This window comes from Podarcis tiliguerta (genome assembly GCF_965153285.1).
Source record: "Podarcis tiliguerta genome assembly, chromosome: 9".
Taxonomy (NCBI): domain Eukaryota; kingdom Metazoa; phylum Chordata; class Lepidosauria; order Squamata; family Lacertidae; genus Podarcis; species Podarcis tiliguerta.
The window spans coordinates 15,697,300-15,722,146 of record NC_139542.1 but is presented as its reverse complement, the minus strand read 5'-3'; the positions used below and the strand labels follow the sequence as shown (position 1 = coordinate 15,722,146).

General features: G+C 45.6%; 4 protein-coding genes across 5 annotated transcripts in view; 2 read left to right on the top strand and 2 right to left on the bottom strand.

Moving 5' to 3' along the window:
• HERC3 (HECT and RLD domain containing E3 ubiquitin protein ligase 3) overlaps window positions 1–3,712 on the bottom strand; it is a 54,731-nt gene extending 51,019 nt beyond the window's left edge. For both annotated transcript variants that reach the window (XM_083398266.1, XM_083398269.1), the window contains exon 1: window positions 3,565–3,712. The gene's annotated coding sequence lies outside the window, so the exon portion shown is untranslated. The remainder of the gene's footprint in view (window positions 1–3,564) is intronic.
• Window positions 3,713–5,297: 1,585 nt separating this feature from the next.
• LOC310657737 (E3 ISG15--protein ligase HERC5-like) overlaps window positions 5,298–24,847 on the bottom strand; it is a 37,951-nt gene continuing 18,401 nt past the window's right edge. Inside the window, exons 13-23 of the mRNA XM_083398857.1 lie at window positions 23,273–23,436; window positions 21,469–21,567; window positions 21,039–21,128; window positions 20,850–20,954; window positions 14,640–14,783; window positions 13,139–13,305; window positions 12,022–12,088; window positions 11,199–11,281; window positions 9,149–9,332; window positions 8,558–8,657; window positions 5,298–6,129 (exon numbers count right to left, since the gene is read on the bottom strand). Of these exons, the coding sequence (XP_083254983.1) occupies window positions 5,915–6,129; window positions 8,558–8,657; window positions 9,149–9,332; window positions 11,199–11,281; window positions 12,022–12,088; window positions 13,139–13,305; window positions 14,640–14,783; window positions 20,850–20,954; window positions 21,039–21,128; window positions 21,469–21,567; window positions 23,273–23,436 (1,418 nt within the window). The 3' untranslated portion in view covers window positions 5,298–5,914. The remainder of the gene's footprint in view (window positions 6,130–8,557; window positions 8,658–9,148; window positions 9,333–11,198; window positions 11,282–12,021; window positions 12,089–13,138; window positions 13,306–14,639; window positions 14,784–20,849; window positions 20,955–21,038; window positions 21,129–21,468; window positions 21,568–23,272; window positions 23,437–24,847) is intronic.
• Window positions 16,564–18,875, top strand: PYURF (PIGY upstream open reading frame). The gene is made up of 2 exons (XM_083398849.1): window positions 16,564–16,869; window positions 18,402–18,875. Exons 1-2 carry the CDS (start codon window positions 16,655–16,657, stop codon window positions 18,541–18,543), a joined length of 357 nt encoding a protein of 118 aa, XP_083254975.1. The 5' UTR covers window positions 16,564–16,654; the 3' UTR covers window positions 18,544–18,875.
• Window positions 18,587–18,875, top strand: PIGY (phosphatidylinositol glycan anchor biosynthesis class Y; the record flags this gene model as incomplete). The annotated part of the gene is made up of 1 exon (XM_083398856.1): window positions 18,587–18,875. One exon carries the CDS (start codon window positions 18,587–18,589, stop codon window positions 18,800–18,802), a length of 216 nt encoding a protein of 71 aa, XP_083254982.1. The 3' UTR covers window positions 18,803–18,875.

Below are 24,847 nucleotides of genomic sequence, written 5' to 3'. Positions count from 1 at the left end.
GGCTTGTCTCTGGTAAATAGCAACAGCTGTAGAGTAGTTTGCACCTGAAACGCACAGAAGATTTCCTACGCATTGATTCTCCTATAGTGTAACATTTACCGTTCATTTGTTTTGCACTGCGCAGAATGTATTCGTGAAGGCAGAGATTAAGCCGTTCCAAAACCATTTAAGAAGAAAAGAGTCGCAGGCTTTTCAATTTGCTTGCAAAGAGGCAGTTCTTACAGGAACAGGGATTATCGAGGGAAGGTTTTAATGGCCTATAAAGTCTCTCCCCACCCCCACCCCCCCATCCGCTTTATCTCCTATAGGCCAGTTGCATTGCAACAGACTAGGAGAAGGGAACAATCTTAACCTGTAAATAGACCTATAATCATTTAAGCTCCGATAGCAAAAACTTCAAAGAGCCTCCTGGCACCTTGAAGACCAGCAGATTTATTATGGCATAAGCTTTCGGTGGACAATAGAGTCCACTCTGCCAGATGTAGGAAGTGTTTTCCTCAGTTGGCACGTGTGTGTGTGTGTGTGTGTGTGTGTGGCAGGGGATGCGAAAGGCAATTCGCTTAAAGCTAGATGCAGGCAAACGGAGCGTCGTGACTGTTCGCAACAGAAGGACAGTGGTACCTCAGGTTACATACGCTTCAGGTTACAGACTCCGCTAACCCAGAAATAGTACCTCGGGTTAAGAACTTTGCTTTAGGATGAGAACAGAAATCGTGCTCCGGCGGCGCGGCAGCAGCAGGAGGCCCCATTAGCTAAAGTGGTGCTTCAGGTTAAGAACAGTTTCGGGTTAAGAACAGACCTCCAGAACGAATTAAGTACTTAACCCGAGGTACCACTGTAACAGGAGATTTAAGGGATTGCAAGACCATCTCAGCAGTCATGCATCCTTGCCATCAGTATGTTTGGCTAGCGTGTGAAGCGTCTCTACTACTCTATACACCTGGATCTCTTATTCATATGGGGAAAGCTCTGCCAGTCAGGATGCCCCATTGCGCAGGGTCCTGAGTACCAGCCCCATTGAACAACTTTCATGAAGGAGATGCACAGTGGTACCTCGGGTTAAGTACTTAATTCGTGCTCATAAGCATGCACAGGATAACTTCCTTTCCATTTTGAATCAGACACAGCACGCTGAGGAAAGGGAAATGCTCATAATGCCCTGACATAATGTGGACAGGCTGTCATGAAAGATAAACATTCCATCAGAACACACCAGAGATCCCCATGTTAACATTCAGGGCGCAACCTCAGTCTCATCCTAGTTGCCGACAGCTACAGTCTGGCAGTACTTGAAACCATGTCTGATGATAAGATGCAGAAAGCAAGCCAAAAACCCCCCAAAACTAAAGCACATACTGTAAAATGAACACACGCTAGGGCTAAACCAACAATATTTCAAAACATGCATCAGAAGCAGCTAATTTGAAAAGGGGGGTGACACAGCCCTTCAGATGACAAAGAAAAGTAAGAGAGGTGATATGATAGCCATCTTCAAATATCTCAAGGGCTGTCACATGGAGGATGGAGAAAGCTTGTTTTCTCCTGCTCTGGAGAGTAGGACTCAAGGCAACGGCTTCAAGTTAAAAGAAAGGAGATTCTGACTAAACATAAGGAAAAACTTTCTGACAGTAAAGGCTGTTTGACTCAGAAGGAGGTGGATTCTCCTTCAGTGGTGGGTTTCAAACAAGAGCTTAGATGATGATGATGATAAAAAAATTTATTTATACCCCGCCCTCGCCGGCCAGAGCCGGGCTCAGGGTGGCTAACACCAATAATAAAATCACAGTAAAAACATAATAGGGGAAAAAGAGAGGGAGGGGGGGGGGAAACAATTTAAAATACAGGTTAAAATGCAATTTAAAATGCAGCCTAAAATAGCTGACAAATCAAGGCCATAAGGGGAGGGAAACATAATGGTCAGACTGAGTCCAAGCCAAAGGCCAGGCGGAACAACTGTCTTGTAGGCCCTGCGGAAAGATGTCAAATCCTGCAAGGCCCTAGTCTCTTGTGACAAAGCGTTCCACTACGTCGGGGCCAGTGCTAAAAAGGCCCTGGCTCTAGTTGAAACCAATCTAACCTCCTTGAGGCTCGGGACCTCCAAAGTGTTGTTATTTATGGACCTTAAGGTCCTCCGCAGGGTGTACCAGGAGAGGCGGTCCTGTAGGTACATGGGTCCTAGGCTGCATAGGGCCTTAAAGGTCAAAACCAGCACCTTAAACCTGACCCTGTACTCCACCGGGAGCCAGTGCAGTTGGTAAAGCATTGGGTGAATGTGATCCCGCAACAAGACCCCCGTAAGGAGCCTCACCGCAGCATTCTGCACCCGCTGGAGTTTCTGGGTCAGCTTCAAGGGCAGCCCCGTGTAGAGCGAGTTACAATAATCAAGCCTGGAGGTGACCATCGCAGGGATCACTGTGGCCAAATCAGGGCAAGAAAGGTAAGGGACCAACTGCTTAATACGGTGGAGATGGAAAAATGGCCATCTGTCAGGGATTCTTTAGCCGTGATTCCTGCATTTCAAGGGGCTGTACTAGAGAACCCCTGGGAAGGTTTTCCGGAGGACGATGGAATGGAAGAGAAGCTGAACAAAGTGTCTCCCACTAAGACTGAGTTTGGTGGTGCTCCTTTCTGTGCGATCCTAACCATGTCTACTCAGAAGTCCTGTTGAATTCATTGGGGCTTGCTCCTAGCTAAATATGGCAATGATTGTACAGAGTTTCTATAAAGCCGCATCCCTGCAGCCCAATACTAGGTATAGATACTTGGAAGGAACACCCACAAGGTTCAGTGGGGCTTGTTCCCAATTATAGGACTACAGACTTGTTGACAAAAGATACCTACATGGTATGTAGAAACAGTACATTAGTCTCCGATACAGGTCATATATAACCACGTAAGATTCCGAATAGAGGGTGGAGACCACTTCTTTTGCTACCCCTAAATGTATCCTTCGTACACACACACAAAGTTATTCCTTCATTGTGCTGTTCACCAAGGATGCAAAATCTGTGGTTTTCCAGATGTTGTTGGACTACAAATCCTGTTTTCCCTATTGGCCATCCTGGCTGGGACTGATGGGTGTTGGAGTCCATCACATCAAAGGCAATTTCTTTGGCGGCTCCCCGTCTGCAGAATGCTCTCCCCAGAGGCATGCCTGATGCCATAATTACATCTCTTTAGGCGGCAGGTGAAAACATCCCTCTTCACCCCAGGCCTTTGGCCAGTAAATAATATATGGCTGTTAAAGCTGGGTGGGGGAGCCCTATTGTTATTTTATTATTCTGTTTATTATTCTGTTTATTACTGGTATTTTTATTATGCTCCATAAAATGTGTTCTTAATGTTGTACTGCACCTGGCAAACTTTTGATGAATGGTGGCATTTAAGTTGAATAAATAAATAAATAAAAATTAGATGTCTGGAGTGTCACAGGTTCCTAAGCTGTGCCCTATGCCTTTCCCTCAACATACCAGTTTGTTTGCTGGAGAAATACCAGGTGACGTAGAAATCACCTATTAAATGACCTTGCCCTTCTGTTTTCTTAAAACCTGTGCTGCCCCATACCTGAACACAAGACGATCCATAGTGGCCATGCTCAAGATGACATGGTGACTTCTCAGTCAGGTGTTTTCCCCCAAATTCCAGCCAAGACACCAGCCTCACAGAGGCCAGTGTTTCGTTCTGCCGCTTGCAAGCAAAGGAAGGCTAAGCCAATGAGTTCATAAAGGCTTGCAGCAGCTGTTGCCGATTTAGTGACCTCATAGATCTCTGCCTTTGACTCAGCAACACGGGGCAGTGCCTGTCTACAGCTAGGGTAGCTAACCTGTTGCCCTCACAATACATCTGGAATTTAACTCTCAGTCCTCTACACCAGGGTTTCCCAAACTTGGGTCTCCAAACTGCTTTTGGACTATAATTCCCATCATCCTTGACCACTGGTCCTGCTAGCTAGAGACGATAGTAGTGTCCAGAACTGGACACAGTACAGTGGTACCTGTATGGTTTACAACCATAATCCGTTCTGGAGGTCCGGTTGTAAACCAAAAAAGGTTGTAACCCAAGGTGTGCTTTTGCCAATGGGGCCTCCCCCCCAAAATGGGTTGTAATCCAAAAAAAGGGACACGCATTTCCGGGTTTGACGTGGTTGTAATCCAAAACGGTTGTATTCCAAAGCGGTTGTAAACCAAGGTACCACTGTACAGTGTACCTCAGGTTAAGTATTTAATTCGTTCCGGAGGTCCATTCTTAACCTGAAGCACCACTTTAGCTAATGGGGAATCCGGCTGCTGCCGCACGATTTCTGTTCTTATCCTGAAGCAAAGTTCTTAACCTGAAGCACTATTTCTGAGGTAGTGGAGTCTGTAACCTGAAGCATATGTAACCTGAAGCATATGTAACCCGAGGTACCACTATACTCCAGTCTTCACCAAGTACACATAAGACTAGTCTGCTGAGCCAGACCAATGGCCCACCTAATCCAACATCCTGCTCTCTCAGTGGCCAACCAGATGCCTGAGGGAAACCAGCAAGCGTAAGATGAGCCCAAATGCCCTCTTCCCTCCTGCCAGCAACTAGGATCTGAACCGAAGGTAGAGCAAAGCCAATACATTCCATTGCGTTCCAGATAAAAGCAGACTCACAGTGCATCTTCAACTTGCATGAAAATATAATTTATTTATAACTTTTTCAGAAGGTTCATTTTATCACATGTGGTGGGAATGCAAGAAAGTGAAAGGCTTCTGGGAAATGATATATAATGAGTTGAAAAAGATTCTAAAATATACTTTTATAAAGAAGCCAGATGCCTTTCTCTTAGGTATTCTAGGAAAGGAGATTAAGAGAAAGGATAGCAAGTTTTTCCAATATGCAGTGACGGCTGCAAGGGTGTTGCTGGCTCAGAAATGGAAACAACAGGAAATACCGACAATAGAAGACTGAGATTGAAGTTGACTATGCCGAATTGGATAAGATGACTGGGAAGATTAGATATTTAAGAGACCAAAAGTTTACAGAAGACTGGGGAAAATTTGTTGAATATCTGGAGAATATAAGTGAGGGTCAAATAACACTAGAGGGTTTTAAAAGAGCACTGTGAAAACGTGAGAGGTATTGTTAAAAGGGAATAGAGGAAAAAGATTTAAATAATGACAATATAAACAAAGGAAATGCGTAAATTAATAATAACTACGAAAGATTTACGGAAAAGCTGAAGGAAGTCCAAAAAAGAGAGATTTGGAAAATTTGAATGTGAGAACAATGTATGTTTTGTTTTGGTTTTTGTTGTAAATTAATAAAAATTATTTTTTTAAAAAATAAATTTATTTATAACTTTTTCAAGGATCACAGGGCAGTGAACATGGCCCCCTTCAGCTTTTATCCTCACAACAACCCTGTGAGGTAGGTCAGGAGACAAATAGAGTGACTGGCTCAAGGTCACCCAGTGAGCTGGGTGGAAATGCAACTCGGGTTCTGGTCCATCTCCAATGCCAACCAATTTGTCTCCAAGCCCAATTCAAAGGGTGGCTTCTGACTTCCAAGCCCTTCTGTGGCTCAGGAGCCCAATACTTCTATAGCCAACTCTCCCCATACTGGGCCCGTCAACTTTTGATGCCCAGATGCTCCCTACAAGAGACGTTCAAAGGGTGACAACAAGGAAACAGGCCTTTTATGTGCTGACACCCCACCCCCCAAAAATTATGGAATGCTCTCCCTGGTGCCCATACATTTTCAACACAGACTTCCATTGGCTGTGGGGAGCGATTCATAAACTTAATAAAAACTAAACCATACACTCTGCTGGACTGTTTCAGTGACCTATATCTCTTGTATGGAAAGAGCTGCTTAAGCAAATTGTGGGGAACGACAGCAGTTTCGAGGTGGGGTGCAGAGGACAGCGAAATTACATCCAGGCTTTTTAAGAGAGGCCAAATTTTTCATAGTTCTCTAGAGCGATGAGGAGCATATTCTGGAGAACATCCCTGCTGCTGTATCTAGGAAGATGCAAGACTCGGTAGCAAGTGGAGGCCTCAGGGTACCACAGGTCTGGATCTTCTTTTCTCAAATCCGCAATAGTGACTGTGAATCGTTCCATTCCTTGAGCTGGGAAGCAGTCTGTCCCTGTGAGAAAAGCTGGAAGAGATGGTAGAAATTAAACAACACATAGCCAGAACGTATCTTAGCAAATGATGATGATGACCCAACCCTGTGGAAATATATATAAAAAATAAAATAAAATTGTCCAGTGGCACCTTAAAGGTAAAGGGGCCCCTGACCGTTAGGTCCAGTCGTGGCCGACTCTGGGGTTGCAGCCAGCACTCATCTCACTTTATTGGCCGAGGGAGCCAGCGTACAGCTTCCAGGTCATGTGGCCAGCATGACTAAGCCACTTCTGGCGAACCCGAGCAGTGCACGGAAATGCCGTTTACCTTCCCACTGGAGCAGTACCTATTTATCTACTTGCACTTTGACGTGCTTTTGAACTGCTAGGTTCGCAGGAGCAGGGATCGGAGCAACGGGAGCTCATTCCATCACGGGGATTTGAACCACAGACCTTCTGATCAGCAAGTCCTAGGCTCTGTGGTTTAACCCACAGTGCCACCAGAGATCAACTAAGTTTGTTCTTGGTATGAGCTTTCGTGTGCATACACACTTCTTCAGATACACTGAAATGGAAGTCACCAGACCTTTATATATGGTGAGAGGGTGGGGAAGGGTATTACTCAGAAAGGTGGTGGGAATGGGTGATTGGCTGATAGGTGTGGTAAACCTGGTGACGACTGTTAACGATTGCAATTGGTCTTACAGAAAAAAGCAAGGGGTGAGATGGCGAAAAATGCTTTATCATGTATAATGAGGTGAGAATCCAATATGGTTTTAAGTTGGGTAATAAGTTGTAATTCAGCAGCTTCTTTTTCCTGTCTATTTCTGTGGGTTAGCTGGCAGGTGAGAATCCAGGATGTCCATTAGGGCTGGACGATATATTGATATATCGTCCCAAACCGCTTTGAAGTCCTTATCATGATACTGGTTTCATAATTTTTGACCTGGCAATATATTACAAATGATGTGTGTTAGGGCTGAGTGATGTCTGGCTTTCAAGTCTATGCAGACTAACAATAGCCCAATACTGGAAATAACCTATAGAAATCCCTGTTGAAATCTGAGTAAGGAATATTTGGAATGTGTCTCTATTGGAACACCTTACTTGCCACAGAAGAGTACCGTATTTTTTGCTCTATAAGACTCACTTTTTCCCTCCTAAAAAGTAAGGGGAAATGTGTGTGCGTCTTATGGAGCGAATGCAGGCTGCACAGCTATCCCAGAAGCCAGAACAGCAAGAGGGATTGCTGCTTTCACTGTGCAGCGATCCCTCTTGCTGTTCTGGCTTCTGAGATTCAGAATATTTTTTCCCTTGTTTTCCTCCTCCGAAAACTAGGTGCGTCTTGTGGTCTGGTGCGTCTTATAGAGCGAAAAATACGGTAATTAAAGGCACTTCAAAGACAGGCCACTTTTGGCAAGACTTGGCTTCCATTCTTTTCCTTTATAAATGAGACAGAAAAGACTTTTATTCCGCTCACAACACTCTCTGTGGAGAGGATACTTGAATTGACACGGCCTAAATAAACATATTGCTTGTGTACTGCGTATGAAACTTAGCAAGAATGTTCCCCTGGACAAGTTACTCTATTTATACATTGTTCTTGTATTTAAATGAAAACCAATAAAAATTATTTGGATTTTTTTAAAAAACAACAACAACAACAACAACAACGAAGTGTATACAGACAACCCCCCATTTTGGCATGTTCAATATGTGCGCAACTGCACACTCATGCATCGTGCCAAACCTGAAAGTGACCCCAAAAATCACACAAAAAAAGGGGTGGAATGAGGGCAGAACAAGGCATTTTCAGGCTTTTTCAAGGGTGTTTCAAATACAGTATGCAGTGGTACCTCGGGTTAAGTGCTTAATTAGTTCCGGAGGTCCGTACTTAACCTGAAACTGTTCTTAACCTGAAGCACCACTTTAGCTAATGGGGCCTCCTGCTGCTGCCGTGCTGCCGGAGCACAATTTCTGTTCTCATCCTGAAGAAAAGTTCTTAACCTGAAGCAATATTTCTGGGCTAACGGAGTCTGTAACCTGACGCGTATGTAACCTGAAGCGTATGTAACCCAAGGTACCGCTGTACGTGATTTCACAGATCCGCTGTGCCTCGGAATGTAACCTCCAAATAAATGAGGAGTTGTCTGTATTTGATTCTGACCAAACTAAGCCTCCTAGTGCAAAATATACAACAGGAGATTTAGTTTGGACATAATCGAGTACACATTTCCAGAGTTAACGCTAAATACATTATTACATCTGGCAAATGAGCCACCACAGCCACTAATGGGCCGTGAAAAATTGTGTCCCAGGCTTTTTTTTAGACCCATGTACTATATGAAACCAAATCTGGCGCAGTACTTGCCGGATGTGAAATATATTGGCATCATTTTCTCCTATTCTAATATCAAACAAATGATTCATTTTGACTTTTTAAAAGAAATACGTTATTACAGAGGAAATTCTTCTTCTTTTCTTCAGGAAGCGCATGAAACACAGCCCAAAAATCCTCAATTGTTTCATCCGACCTTTCATAACCATGGTACTTCGCATTCTGTCGTAGGAAATAAAAATAGCCTTGCTGTTAATCCTTCACTATCTCTTTACATAAATCAACATTTGTTGCCCAACATAATTCCGCGAGATATTTCAGTCCCCTTTATGACTTTGTGCAGGGAATCTGAGGGCTGCTACACACATTCCCTTTATTTTGCCTTTTTAAATATTTAGTTACTTTATATATTTCTTCATATTTGACCCGAAATCTCTTAAGCTGTTTCTAAATCCCAGCCAAATGAATTGACAATACAATACAATACAATACAAATTCTACATTCACAATTGGACAATACTACTACTACAACTACTAAGAATAAAAAATTCCACAATTTCAGTAAAATAATTAATACTTCTAAACAATGTACATAAATAAAATTATGCAGAGCCACAAAAACAAATCATAACAGTGTCAGGGCATCCCAATCCCTTTCCTATAGCATATTTTATCCAGTAGTCAATTGAGCCCTGGGTAAATTTATGTTTTACCTTTTCTAGCTGTTCCCAGTCATATTCTGTATGTCCAAGGAGAACAACACGGAGCTCAGCAGGAAGAAATATTTTCCAAATTTCATTTGGGCAGCCTGTTTTAAATCCACGCACAAAGTCCCCAAACTGCTTTTCTACTGAAGTACTGAACATGTAGTTCACGTAAGCATCAACATATTCTTTCCTGGAAATAGATTAACGCGGTTCATTTATTTACTATATTTATAGCCTGATTTTCTGTGAAGGACCCAAAGTGGTCTATACATACAGATGTAAAAGTATCAAAATAAACTCTCACCAGTTCATGAAACAGATAAGCAATGTACCTTTTGATTTCTTAACTTTTGAAGAGAGTATATTTAGGGAGTCTGCAGAAAGCAACTGTGCCCATACTATCTGGTGAGATCAGCTCTCGGCTCAAACCTAAGCATGTCTACTCAGAACTAAGTCCCACTGAATTCAATGGTGCCACCCTCAGATAAGCTGGCACAGAACAGCAGCCGAAGAGACTGAGCTGGGAATTGGAAAGTCCCTTGTTTGAACTGTGCCTTTGCTGTTAAATTACTGGGTGTCTTTGGGGAAACCACCCTCTCAGCTTCCCATAAATCAGAGGAGATAATACTGACCAGAGTTTAGAGGGTTGTTGCCAAGAATACAGAAGGCAATTTATGTGAGTTGGGGTAGGCATCTGAAAAAATTATATAACTGCTAAATATTATTATTGCTACAACCATGTCACCTGTTTATTGGAATGTCAGATGGGGGCATTCCAGGTCTCCATGCCCCCTTCCCCTAAAAACGTGTGTGAAGTTTGAAAGTCTTGAAAAGTTTCCATCTAAGATTTGCTCATGGCTTCCTCAGCCTTTTCTCCTCCAGCAGCCACCCTGGAGCCAGTGAAACCATGGACAATTTGTAGCAGTGGGTTACGATAAGCATGCTTGAGCATCACCCATATGATTCAACATCCAACATCCATGATTATTATGTTTTTCCATATGTATGGCCCTAGGACCTTGAGCTATGCTTTTTCCCTTCTGGCAAAGGTACCAGGTACCATCTCTGGAGCTTTTCAAGCTCAAAGGGGCCACAGAGGATAGCAAAATCTCATGACAGCATTACCTAGCATCTTTAGCAGAAAGGTGATTTAAACCCCAGGACTAAACGTGGTTGCTTTCCCCCCCTCGCCCAACCAAAGATCCGAGTTAGCCACTGACTTTGCTGAAACAAAGCTTTGACCCCTGAAAGGTATCTAAGAGCATTTATGTTCTTGTATTGTGTTTTGGGTGGGACGCGGGTGGCGCTGTGGGTAAAAGCCTCAGCGCCTAGGGCTTGCCGATCGAAAGGTCGGCGGTTCGAATCCCCGCGGCGGGGTGCGCTCCCGTTGTTCGGTCCCAGCTCCTGCCCACCTAGCAGTTCGAAAGCACCTCCGGGCGCAAGTAGATAAATAGGGACTGCTTACTAGCGGGAAGGTAAACGGTGTTTCCGTGTGCGGCTCTGGCTCGCCAGAGCAGCGATGTCACGCTGGCCACGTGACCCGGAAGTGTCTCCGGACAGCGCTGGCCCCCGGCCTCTTAAGTGAGATGGGTGCACAACCCTAGAGTCTGTCAAGACTGGCCCATACGGGCAGGGGTACCTTTACCTTTTTTTATTGTGTTTTGGCATCGACAAATGTCTGGTTTCCAGTTACAGGGGAGCATTGGTGGAAAGGAAAGAGGGGTGCTTAACCAGTCCCGAGCTTGCCAATTCTCTTCTGCAAACCCAAGACAGCTAGCAGCCAGTCTCACTAGTGATTTTGGAGGGGTGGAAGGAAACATTCCAGCAGGAGCATTTTCAGAGGGGAATCAACGAAGAAGGGAAGGGTTGAGCAACACACACACACACACACACACACACACACACACAGATTCTGGCCACCTCCAGATAACCCTCCATTAGCATTATACAGGAAATACAGGACTGAGAACCCAGAGCTTTCATTGCAACATACAGTTCTGTCCAAATATAACTGATTAAAAACAGGGTGGGGTGGAGAGGACTTAACAACTCTTGCCTGTTGCACTTGGTAACCGGAACGTTCGCACCATTTTCTTTCAATTCAACGTCAACTATGGATCCACTATGTTCTTCTGTTATCTAAAAAGGGATGCAACAAGCAAACGCGTGTCGTTAAGCCATTCCGTTCTTTTATTTTGAAAGCTGGGTGCTGTGTAAAGGCACGTAAGCAGTTTGTAGGAATGCCTTCTCCTGCACTGGGTTACCTGGGAATGAATGAAGGTCATCTTCTGAGAGGGGGCAAATGAAAGGAGGGCTTTGTTTGTGGTGGCACCCTCATTCTGGAATTCCATGCCCAAGCATAACCATTGTTATTGTCTTTTAGGCAGAAGATGTGGCAACATGAAACCCTTGGGCTAATCTCATAAAGGGAAAGGGGGTGACAAGAGATAGAAAAGGGGGTAGGAGAAATAGAGAAAATGGGGTAGCCTTCCAACTTTTGGCTCAGGTACAGCCCCCAATAGATTACAACACTCAATAGCAAAACATTCCTCCACCCCACTTTAGACTCCCAAGCCAGGTCTGCTCTAGTGATCTGAGCTTTTAATTCACACCCACAACCTTTATCCTGTAAAGTTGGGTTTCATAAAAAGTGTTCTACCATTCTGTTTTAGTACCGTTAGATTACAGGTACTTTTACTGTTATGATTTGTAATGTTTATTGCATGGTTTGTATGTTTCAGAGCGGGAAAGTAGGGTCGCTTTTGTTGTTGCTAATGGATGAAAAAACTATCCGTTCAGCCACAAAAAAAGAAATGTGCTTGCCCGCATGTGCATGGGAGAAACGTAGGGATTGTTAGAAGATTATCAACATCTCTTACTGTGAAATCCAGCATCATGTTTTCAATGACATCTTCATAATCTTCATCCAAGACTGCCTGAAGATTACTAATGGGTGAAAGAGAAAAGGGGAAATACAATGGTTTCAATCCTAAATGTATTTGCTGACATTTACTCCGACTGATCTGAAGGGAATTTTTAGCACAGTCCTAACCAGGCCGCCTCAAACGTCCTACTGAATTTATCCTCCAAAGGAAATGGGGTTCGGATTGCAGCCCTCCAAATAAGCGAGTTGAAAACTGTAGTTGTAGTCTATGCCCCACTATGCAAAAAGGATTTCAACATACAGTCATACCTTGGGATAAATACGCTTCAGGTTGAGCACATTCAGGGTGCGCTCCGCGGCGACCCGGAAGTAACGGAGCGCGTTACTTCTGGGTTTCGCCGCTCGCGCATGCGCAGTCAAAATGACGTCATGCACATGCGCGGAAGCGACTAAACGTGACCCGCGCATGCGCTGTTGCATCTTACGTTATATTCAGGATGCAAACAGGGCTCCGGAATGGATGCCGTTCGCATCCCGAGGTACCACTGTATAAGGTCTAACACAAGAGTGGACGCGGGTGGCACTGTGGGCTAAACCACAGAGCCTAGGACTTGCCGATCAGAAGGTCAGCGGTTCGAATCCCCGCAACAGGGTGAGCTCCCGTTGCTCGGTCCCTGCTCCTGCCAACATAGCAGTTTTAAAGCACCTCAAAGTGCAAGTAGATAAATAGGTACTGTTCCGGTGGGAAGGTAAACGGTGTTTCTGTGCTCTGCTCTGGTTCGCCAGAAGCAGCTTAGTCATGCTGGCCACATGACCCGGAAGCTGTACGCGGGTTCCCTTGGCCAATAAAGCGAGATGAGCGCCGCAACTCCAGAGTCGGCCACGACTGGATCTAATGGTCAGGAGTCCCTTTACCTTTACCCCAAGAGTGATTAACCCCTGTTCCTCCTGATGCGAATGGTCAGTCCTGGGCACTGGTCATACTGGCTGGGCTGGAGTCCAACTACCTCTGAAGGAACACAGGTTAGTCACCCCTGGAGTAAACCCTGCAATTCTGATAATGAAACAAGGAAGGGTACTTCTTTCACATGGACATGCAGAATATTCCATACCTTCCTACTACAGGAGAGAGCTCTTTTAAATCTTCCAGAGTTGGCTGAATGTTTGCCATCTTCTTGAACAGAGCAAGGGGAAAAGGGAAAGCAGCTATCTTCATATTATAGAGAGCCATCCCAAACAGCTTCCCGATTAGAAAATATATGTCTTCCTGCGCTGGTACCTAATTTGAAAATAAATAAATATGCATATACAGGAAAATGCAGATTAGGTCAGAGATGTGGAACCTATATCCTCCCCCCCCCCAGCTGGTGTGGGGGCTCCAAATCCCATCAGCCCCATCTAACATGGCCAAAGGTTGAGGATGATGAAACTTGGCTTGCATCCCTGGAACTAGATGCCACTGAGAAGTAGCTATGGAAGCAGCTGGGCTCATAATATCATGCCTAGTCTGGATTTGTGCGCAACACTGGTGCTCTGAAATCTGGATCCTGTGCAGACACAATCCCTTCGCATATGCCCTCATTTGACAATGACATATGGTAATACAGGCTAGGTCATGAGTAGGCAAACTAGGGGCCGGGGGCTGGATCCGGCCCAATCGCCTTCTAAATCTGGCCCGCGGATGGTTCAGGAGTGTTTTTACATGAGTAGAATGTGTCCTTTTATTTAAAATGCATCTCTGGGTTATTTGTGGGGCATAGGAATTCGTTCATTCCCCCCCCTCCAAAATATAGTCTGTCCGTCCCCCCAAAGTTCTGAGGGACAGTGGACAAGCCCCCTGCTGAGAAAGATTGCTGGCCCCTGGGCTAGGGGATAAACCGCAGTTCAGAAAAGAAAAGAAAAGTAGATTTAGGAAGCCAATTGCAGTATAAGAGAAGCATTATTCTTTCCGCCATGTGATGGCCTGAAAAGTGGTAGCAAATTCAGGAGGGATACATCTCTCAAGGGATGCGGATGGCGCTGTGGGTTAAACCACAGAGCCTAGCACTTGCCGATCAGAAGGCCGGTGGTTCGAATCCCCATGATGGGGTGAGCTCCCGTTGCTCGGTCCCTGCTCCTGCCAACCTAGCAGTTCGGAAGCATGTCAATGTGCAAGTAGATAAATAGGTACCGCTCCGGTGGGAAGGTAAACGGTGTTTCCGTGCACTGCTCTGTTTCGCCAGAAGCGGCTTAGTCATGCTGGCCACATGACCCGGAAACTGTACGCCAGCTCCTTTGGCCAATAAAGCCACAACCCCAGAGTCAGTCACGACTGGACCTAACGGTCAGGGGTCCCTTTACCTTTACATCTCTCAAAGGCTATTATCTATCTTAGCTAAATGGAACCTCCGCTGACAGGGGCAGTATATCTCTAAGTACCAGATGTAGGAACAAATAACAAGGAATAGCTATTGCTTTCAAGCCCTACTCGTGAGGCTCCAGAGGCATTTGCATAGCCGTTGTTGGAAACACAGTTCTGGAACAGATGGGCCTTGAGATCTGATCTTGCAGAAAAACTCTATGTTGGGGACGCAACATAAATTAAGCACATCATGGAAACGCAACCATACCTACCTGGTGGGAGAACCAAATCAGATGTGATTCTTCAAAGTGCCTGAATATCTGTTCTTCTGGAGCACAAAGATCCCTACTGATCATGGTGAAGAACTCCTGGGATGGCCCACCATCATCAATCCCTGGTTCACCTACAAAACGCACCTGGAGGGGGGCGGAGCCAGAAAATTATTTATATGCAATTTGTAGGAGTGGTTCTCTTACAAAGACTGAATGTGGGCAGTATTTCTTTGTCGAATTCAAGTAGCACTAACAGCTTTATGTGGTCCATCACAATTAGATCCTCTTTTATTTATCATCTTACACTCACACATATACCTCTCAAGGCAATGTACAAGATGCAATAAACCAGTAAAAAAAAACCCCACTAAAAACACAGAAAACAGCATTTTTTTAAAAACTACATAGTAGACATCCATTGCAGAAACCCATTCATCCAGCTGTGAAAGCTCACCAGGGCAAAAATTATTCAATTTCTTCTTCCAACTCTACAATTCTAGGAAGTGCAGAAAGTGGGCACCTGTTTTATCTCAGGGCAGAAACACTGGAAGCCTGGGCTACTGAAAGCTTTGGAATTGCAAAAGAAGCTCCCCCACAGACTGCAGTGACCTACTGGGTATGCAAGGGATAAGGTTTGCGTAAATAATCTGGTCCTGACCTGTACAGGGCCTTCTGCATTTGGGTGAACATCCCTGAACTTCACCTGGCAGCCTGAACAAATCCCGTGAGCAAGGTGTTATACGTTGGCAGTCGTTTGCTTGCACAGCCATCTGTAGCTACCATGTTCTGCAGCAGCTGTGGTCTCCAAACCAACCTCAAGGGCAGCTGAACAGAGTGTCTTGCAGAGTAACCAAACTTTGAGGTGACCAATGCATGGACAAAGGTGGTCCAGCTTTCTCAATCCAGGAATGGCTGCAGCCATCTTAGCAAAATAACTTGGTAAAAAAACTTTTTTTACCAATTAGCTGCACCTCCTGTGACAGAGTGGGGTGCAGGACTACTGCACAGAAGTAAAACTGTGTCTGAATTGTCGCAACTCCCCTTAAGCCAGCTGAAATCGGAAGAGGCTTGACTGATTTCAGGGATGCGGAAAGCATGGCTCCAAAAATTCCCATAATCCAAACCAATGACCTTGCAAGCTATGGCTGATGTGAATTGGGATCCAACCACATCTGGAGGGACACTATTTCCCCATTCATGGATTAAATCGATTTTGCATAAATTGTGCTATCTGATCGTACAAAGGTTTACTCAGAATAAGCCCCACTCATATCAGAAGGACTTGCTCCCATGTAAAGCTGCAATCCTTGGCTCTAGCTACTCACGTATTGAGGATCCCAGCCTCTGAAACGACCACGCAACCCAGTTCTAGGTTTGTTTACCCAGAAATAGTAAGTCCCCCTCTTCATTCATTTTGAAGTATGGTTGCAGTGCCCTGCACATCTGGGAGAAAGTCCCATTTAAATCAGTGGGGCAAACTTTGGAAGGAACACGTCTAGGATCTGCCACGTTTATGCACAGGATTGCGGCGGCAGAGCCCAGGTCGGACGCATGCACGTTTACTCAGAAGTTCCAGGGGGTTCCAAGAGGCTTCCTGAAAAGCAAGCCCACGTTGGGATTTGCAGCCACGATCCCCTGCGCGCGTCTTACTCCAGGTCAACGAAGCTTTCTTGCAAGTAAACTCACAAAGGCAGCAGCCGCGATCCTCTGCGTGCATCTCTTACTCCAAGTCAACGAAGCTTCCTTGCAAGTTAATGCACAAATGCCCAGCGCTTTCCTTCGAAGCGCGTCCTCTACAAAAGTTTCCACAGCTTATGCAGTCCTTCAGCACCACCTAGCAGTTCAGCGATCGACTACGAGGAACCTACTACGCAGACTCCCTCTCTCTCCCTATGTGACAACAGCAGCAGCGATCGCCTGACCCAGGAAACGATCCAGCCCAGGCCGGATTCCCTTCCTGTCTGGCCTCGGCGCTGCAGAGACGGAAACGCAGCGTTAGGGCGCAGCTGCAGATCATGCAAGCCCTGCCCGGGCTCCGGCTCCTGACTCGCCTTCCGCGCTGGGGGCAGGCGGCGCGAGCGGCACCGGCGAGAGCAGCGGCCCGGCGCGCGTGGTGCTCCGCGGCCGAGAGCGAGAACAAGGCGGGCGGCGCCCAAGGACAGCAGCGCCCGCCCTTCGACCCTGGCCTGCTGGAGATCCTCGCGTGCCCCTTGTCCAAGAAGCCGCTCAGGTTAGCCGGCTGCCTTTGCGTTGATTTCCACACCTCTTTTCCACTGCAAAGGCCTTTGTCATTCTGCTTCCAGACGTTCTTGCAACCCGGGTCCCACGCTTAAATTTTAAACCCGTGTCGCCTACAGCAGCCCTTCTCCGCTTGCGTCCTTCCCTTTCCGAATGTGCCTTCCACCTTGCCCTCGCCTCCTTTTTATTGCTTTCTTATTTATTAGATTTAGTAGGCCGCCCTTCATCGCTTTCTGCAAAAAGCGGTTTCTGCAAAAAGGGCTGTTTCTTGGTATAAATTTCTCGCGCGCCTTTGGCTTAATGCAAATGCAATGCAATGCGCGGTTAAGATATGGCACTTTAGAAAGGTCGTGGAGTTTCACAGACGCCATCTTGCTGCAAGCCCTTACAACAGCCCTGTAGGGTAGGTGAGCATTATCATCGCCATATTGCAGGTGGAGAACTGAGGCCAGGAGAGAATAGTTTTTCTAAGGTTCTTGGGAATTCCTTTAGGACAAGATCAGTAAACGGAAGGGTAAGGTTTCCTGACAGGTAACTTAATTCTCTGCAGTGTGACACCACGTGACGGTGACATGCCTATTCTAGAACATTAAGTTGGCGCATGGCAACAGGGAGGCCCAACTGATCTGACCTGCATCTTTCTGAAAGTGCAACAAACCTCCCCCACCCCCATATTGTTGGGGGAGGAGCCTTCAGCAAATGCACCAATGCAGAAAATGTTCTTATAAGGTGTGAAATTGTGAGCCGCTGGCTTACCAAACATGATAACTATAACATATCAGAATAATAAGTTACTCATTATGCATTCTTTCTATAGTATTAGCATTTGCCATTAGTATCTGTTTTTAGGAGGGACGTGGGTGGCGCTGTGGTCTAAACCACATAGTCTAGGGTTTGCTGATCAGAAGGTCGGCAGTTCGAATCTCCGTGACGGGGTGAGCTCCCGTTGCTCGGTCCCTGCTCCTGCCAACCTAGCAGTTCAAAAGCATGAAGTGCAAGTAGATAAATAAGTACCGCTCCGGTGGGAAGGTAAACAGCGTTTCCGTGCACTGCTCTGGTTTGCCAGAAGTGGCTTTGTCATGCTGGCCACATGACCCGGAAGCTGTACGCCGGCTCCCTCGGCCAATAAAGCGAGATGAGCGCTGCAACTCTAGAGTTGTCCGCGACTGGACCTAATGGTCAGGGGTCCCTTTACCTTTATCTATTTTTAGGCACCAGGCAAAAAATGTTTTTTCACCCAAGCTTTGGGACCTAGATTTTCTGCTTATATTTTAGTGGGATGGAGTTGTGTTGGATCATTCTCACATCTATATCTATCTATATCTATCTATCTATCTATATGTCTGTCTGTATCTATCTAGATAGATAGATAGATATAGATATAGAATTGGTGGGCATTTTAGGTTGTTTTTACTCGTTTTTAGTTTTGGTTTTAAGTTCGCCTTTACGTAAATAATAATAATATACTTTACACCAGTGAAAGCAGTATGTCTGACCTATGCAGTATTTGCTTATATTTACTAGGTATGAAGAATCCACCAATGAACTAATTAACGAAGAACTGGGCATTGCCTACCCCATCACTGATGGCATTCCTAATATGATACCCCAGGCTGCAAGGATGATTGGCAAAGAGAAGCAGGAAGAGGAGCCCGGGCAGACCTAGCCGATTATCTTTGGACGTAAAGACAAGCACAAGCGGAGGAAGAATGTTCCTGTCGCTCCCTACGATGACTGTGCTCGTCCCACTCTTGTCTTTAGCGGGTCTGTTTTACTCGGCCAGCGTGGACGAAAACTTTCCCCAGGGCTGCACTAGCACAAGCAGCTTGTGTTTCTACAGCCTGCTCCTTCCGGTTACGATCCCAGTATATGTGTTCTTCCACCTTTGGACATGGATGGGCCTTAAACTCTTCCGCCACAACTAGGTTAGGCTCGGACGTGCATCGGGCCTCTTTGGGAGCGGGTGTCGAATAAAGAGTGTAGTTTTGGCTTTCTTTATCCACGGCTAATGTTTTGTCCCAAGGCTCTGAAATTATCAGCTAGGAGCAGTGTGCGCTAAGCTTGCTTGGATAAGGTTTAAATGCCTGTTAGAACACTGCACACTAAGTTAGCCGATGAAGCGGTTAAGGGAGCGAGGCAGGCGAGCCTTGTGTCAACAGCATCTTATGCATTCTTCATTTCCTTACTGACATTCACAAGAGGACAGCTACTGTAGGGGTCGGCTTGTGTGAATGGGGCGACAGGAGATGCAGCCATGCATCCTTTCTGGTCCCGGGGGAGGGGGAGCTCTTTGCAGAACTGTACAGTGGTACCTCGGGTTACATACACTTCAGGTTACATACGCTTCAGGTTACAGACTCCGCTAACCCAGAAATAGTGCCTCAGGTTAAGAACTTTGCTTCAGGATGAGAACAGAAATCGTGCTCCAGCGGCGTGGCAGCAGCAGGAGGCCCCATTAGCTAAAGTGGTGCTTCAGGTTAAGAAGAGTTTCAGGTTAAGAACAGACCTCCGGAACGAATTAAGTACTTAACCCGAGGTACCACTGTATAATGTTCACACGTTACCTAATGCTGACAAGCAGTGCATTGCCTACAGCAGGCTCCCTCAAACTTGGCCCTCCAGATGTTTTTGGCCTACAACTCCCATGATCCCTAGCTAGCAGGACCAGTGATCAGGGATGATGGGAATTGTAGTCTCAAAACATCTGGAGGGCCGAGTTTGAGGAAGCCTGGCCTAGAGTGTGCTCTAGATGCAAAACATTTCTGTGGCAGAAGGGCCTTGCATGCAGGAATTAGATACTGTAAGATATGGCTCCAGGTGGGCCGACTCTTGAATTCTCAGGTTATTGTCTATCTAATAGTAAACATGGTGATAATGGCTAAGGCTCGGGGTTTCTCTCACTCTTAAAAGCTGTGCTGTTGTCATGCATGCACCTTTGGACGCATGCATGCAGCAGAATTGAGATTTTGACACCTGAGCTAGTGTAGAATAAAATGACATTGAATAGCAGGTAAAGTACCCGTGAAAACAAATGCACTGCTTTGTATTGTACTTTGAGTTTGCTTTAAAGAAGGCTGCCTGTCTTTTTATTCTATTCATGTATCTTCTTTGGCGATCACTCGTAGCCGAGTAAGATTGTCTTCCATAGACACGGTTTTAATAATAAGTCCATAAGTGACCGTGGAGGCCAATTCTGGATCCACACGTCTTTCCACAGTGGGGACATTGGCTTCCGGGCGGGAGTTGATCACGTTGTGGATTTGCCAAGCATGCCTTCTTAGCACGTTTCTCCCTTGCATCCTGAGTTCGAGTGTCTTCAAAGCCCATGACACCTTTGGTAAAGGCTGTTCTCCAACTGGAGCGCTCGCAGGCCAGTGTTTCCCAGTTGTCAGTGTATACTACATTTTTTTAGTTTTGCCTTGAGACAGTCTTTAAACTTCTTTTGTTGGCCACCAGCATTACACTTCCCATTTTTAAGTTCGGGATAGAGTAGTTGCTTTGGAAAACGATCAACAGGCATCCACACAACATGACCAGTCCAACAAAGTTGGTGTTGAAGAATCATTGCTTCAACAGTGGTGATCTTTGCTTCTTCCAGTACACTGATATTAGTTCACCTGTCTTCCCAAGTGATGTGTAAAATTTTTCAGAGACACCATTGATGGAATCCTTCGAGGAGTTGGATTCATGTATACAATACCCTTGACTAACAATTCAAGTTTTCTTAGTGATCACTTGTGCATATTCTATGATGAAATTGCAATGCTTCTTTATACCTGTTGGCTAAAGTCCACTGTTCTGTTCCCATAGAAGTAGCTTAGTGACCCAACAAGGTGCGAGTGTATTGTCCACATGGATCTCACCTCTAAAAATCTAGGAATACGTATGCAGTCTTTTGATCATAAATGCTCACAGTGCACCTAAATGAATGTTCCACAGTCATGAGTATAGGTATGAAATTTGGTTTCTTACCCTAAGGACTTGGTGATCTCTGTATTCATTTCTTAAACTCTGCCAGGTATCCTGTACCAGATGTTCTCTCCTTACAAGTAGTTCACTGGTCGTGCCAGAATTTGCCTATGAGGATACAAACGTTGGTGTTGCTAGTTGTTAGTGTTATGCGACCCTACATGCTATGTAATATTTTTGGGGTATACATACCATCTTTAGAGTTCTGCATGCTGCTTGATGCAGGAAAACCTTAACTTTCATCTCAAAGATAAAAGGGAACTCCAAGAGTTCTCTGAGCAACTGAAATGACACAGAGAAGTAATTTACAACATGAGATAAAAGTATTTAAAAATCAGTATGAAGAAAGGGGGGAATATGGAAACATGGCTCCATTCAGATGCTCTGTGAAGATTAAATACATTTTGTTCCAAATGTAAAATTAGCACTTTCATTTTTGCCCTTCTCAAAAAAAGCATCTGCCAATTACTGATTTTTTAAAAATATAACTTCCTAGTGAGGATGTAAAGGAAGTTTGGTTTATCCAGAGAGAGAGAGAGAGAGACTTTCTTTTCTTTTTTCTAGACACTGGAAAACAACTTCAAGATGGCAAGAGTAACATAACACTTGAATGTTAAACTACCTCAGCTCCTTTAAGAATATCTGGAAGAGCCAGCACTTTTATCACTTCAGGGATGTGGAAGTTGCTTTCCTGGATTCTGAAGCTTCTTCTACAATTTACCTGCATTTGTTAAGTGTAGGGTTAAAAACCAAAATTAGCCAATTACAAAAGAAAGACACCATAACTTAGTAGCTTCAATTAATACAAAAATAAAACCAGCTAACCAACTCATAAGAATATAGGAAATATATGGATGTACAGTGGTACCTTGGCTTAAGAACTTAATTCGTTCTGGAGGTCAGTTTTTAACCTGAAACTGTTCTTAACCTGAAGCACCACTTTAGCTAATGGGGCCTCCCGCCGCTGCAGCGCAATTTCTGTTCTCATCCTGAAGCCAAGTTCTTAACCCGAGGTACTATTTCTGGGTTAGCGGGGTCCGTAATCTGAAGCGTCTGTAACCTGAAGCGTCTGCAACCCGAGGTACCACTGTAGTAAGGTGAGCTTTGTAGGGAGTTTCAAAGAGTTGGTGCAGCTATTGCGAAGACATTAGTTCCAAGTCCAACCAATGTACCCCCCAAAAGCAGTAGATTCTCACACCCTGAGCAGGGATTCCCCTGCTGAATTCAGATTTCACATTTCCAAGGTGGTGGATGAAGTTTTTGCCCCACCTCAAGACTTCCTGGTAGCAGCTGGTTACTGAATGGAGTAGCCACCATGCAGAAGCTATTCTGAGCAAGATCCTCTTGGCTTTTTAAAGACATGCCACAGTGTGTCTATTAGTAGGAAAGTTAAAAGACTTTACTGCTATACTTCCTAATGGAGGGGTATGCCATAGAGATTCAGGATGTGGTCCTCAGCCTCCTCTGCTTCCACCATGGGGACGAGAAAGAACAGTGAGGTGCCAAGCGAATGGCCCATCAATTTACAGTGTTTAGGCAGCAGTGTGTATACTCAAGACTAGCTCCGTTTGCTTTAACGTTGACCAGCAGGCAGCATCCACAATTCCAGACAGGATCGCCCCAACTCCACCTAGAGATGCTGGGGACTGACACTGGGACCATTTACATGGTTTTTAATAATATAATGTAATAATAATAATTTATTATTTATACCCCGCCCATCTGGCCGGGTTTCCCCAGCCATTCTGGGCAGCTTCCAGCAAAAAATTAAAATAATTCATCAAATATTAAAAAGCTTCCCTAAACAGGGCTGCCTTCAGATGTCTTCTAAAAGTCAGTTAGTTGTTTACCGTATTTTTCGCCCCATAGGACGCACCGGCCCATAGGACGCACCATGTTTTTTTGGGGGGGAAATAAAGGGGAAAAAATTATTTTCCCCCCAGGCGCTTGTGGGGCCGGCAGCGGGGAGAAGCGCTCTTCTCCCCGCAGCCCGCCTTCAGACCAGGTCCGGGGACAGTGGGAAGGCGCGCTGCGCCTCCCCACTGTCCCCGGAGCTTGCGGGGCTGGCGGCGGGGTCTCCCCGCCGTCAGCCTCCAAACCACTTCGGGAGACAGCGGGATGGCGGCGTTCCGCGTCCCTCTGTCCCCCGACCTTGTGGGGCTGGCGCTGGGGCTCTCCTGAAGCCTGCATTCGCCCCATAGGACGCACACACATTTCCCCTTCATTTTTGGAGGGGAAAAAGTGCGTCCTATAGGGCAAAAAATACGGTAGTTCTTTGGCATCTGATGAGAGGGCGTTCCACAAGGTGGGCGCCACTACCGAGAAGGCCCTCTGCCTGGTTCCCTGGTTTACATTTACAGCCGGTCCCTTCACCAGTTAGATCTCTCATGTGACCCCTCACGCCTTCATTTCAAGCGCTTCCCTACCTCATAAAGCATTTGGAGGACATGAAGAAGCAAAACAACGTGGAGTGTTTCCCCGGGGTATCTTGTATGTTCAGTGAGAGAAGACAGCTTGGCAGTGGCAAGCCTCTGATAAATGCTCACAAGATCCTTGAAGAAGGCAATTTCTAGGTTGGCCCACAAAGATTCTGTAAAGAAATAAACTTTTGCTGTCTTAGTTTATTCCTAGACTACCCTTCTTCCCAGAGTGGTTTACAGCGTAGTCAAATACCTAAATACAACAATAAATCTAAAAAAAAATTAAAAACCACCTGCTTAAAACAACAACCGAATCACTTCCATGATGCAGCAGACAAAAACCCCAGAACTATAAAAAGGCACAGAATTTCCTTCAGACCTCGAAAGACAGAACAGGTGTGTCTTTAGACGATGCCAAACCATGGAAAGGGACAAGTATTGGGCCTCCCCAGACCAATGCATGATGATAACACATTAGTGGTAAATTTATTCTGCTTTAGCTTGTTCTGAGGTGTTCCCACAATGCTAGCGCATTACTGCTCTTTGGAGAGGTAACAGAACAGCAAAAGCAATAGAAAAGAATAAACCACTTGTGGTTTGAACAAGTTAAAGGATTTTAACAGAAAGTTACAGGGTATGTGCACTGATGGGAAATGAAGCCGCGTGGCCATTCTGCAACTTTCACAGGCGCAAACGGTATTGAAAGTAGGCCTGCGTATGACCTCCCTGACAGCATCACGAATGCACAATACAGTGGTGCCTCACAAGACGAATCCGTTCCGCGAGTCTCTTCGTCTAGCGGTTTTTTCGTCTTGCGAAGCAACCCTATTAGCGGATTAGCACTATTAGCGCTATTAGCGGTTTAGCGGCTATTAGCGGCTATTAAAGGCTTAAGGGATTAGCGGGTTAGCTGCTAAAAGGCTATTAGCAGCTTAGCACTTTAGAAAAAGGGGGTGGAGAGCAAAAAAAACCCTCAAGAATCGCAAGACATTTTCGTCTTGCGAAGCAAGCCCATAGAGAAATTCGTCCTGCGAAGCACCTCTGAAAACGGAAAGCCCTTTCGTCTAGCGGGTTTTCCGTCTTGCGAGGCATTCATCTTGCAGGGCACCACTGTACAAAGGGCATCTGGAGAGCATGTAGTCCCACAGGTAGGGAATTCCACAAACGGGGTGATGCCACAGAGAAGGCCCTGCCTACGCAATAGGCCATGCCCATTGGTGGGGCCACAAGCAAGACCTCCCCAAAAGATCTCAGGGCTCTGGAGAGGTACGTACCATTGGGACTGGCAGGGCGAAAGGCAGGGAGCCCAAACAGTAGTTGGAGCCAGAGCCAACTTCTTTTGGTTCTGTCTGCATCCAAGCTGAGTTCTACAAGGGCAATGCTGAATCTTCAGATTCAGTCCTCAACTTCCAGAAGCCCACTTACTCAAGACCCTTTCAGAGTGCATTTAGAACAGGGATAGAGAACCTGTAGCCTCCAGATGTTGTTGAATTGTAGCCCCAAGCATCCCTGAGCACTGGTCTGGCTGGTGCTGATGGGAGGTGTGGCCCATCAACATGCTCCCCACCTCTGGAATGAAGC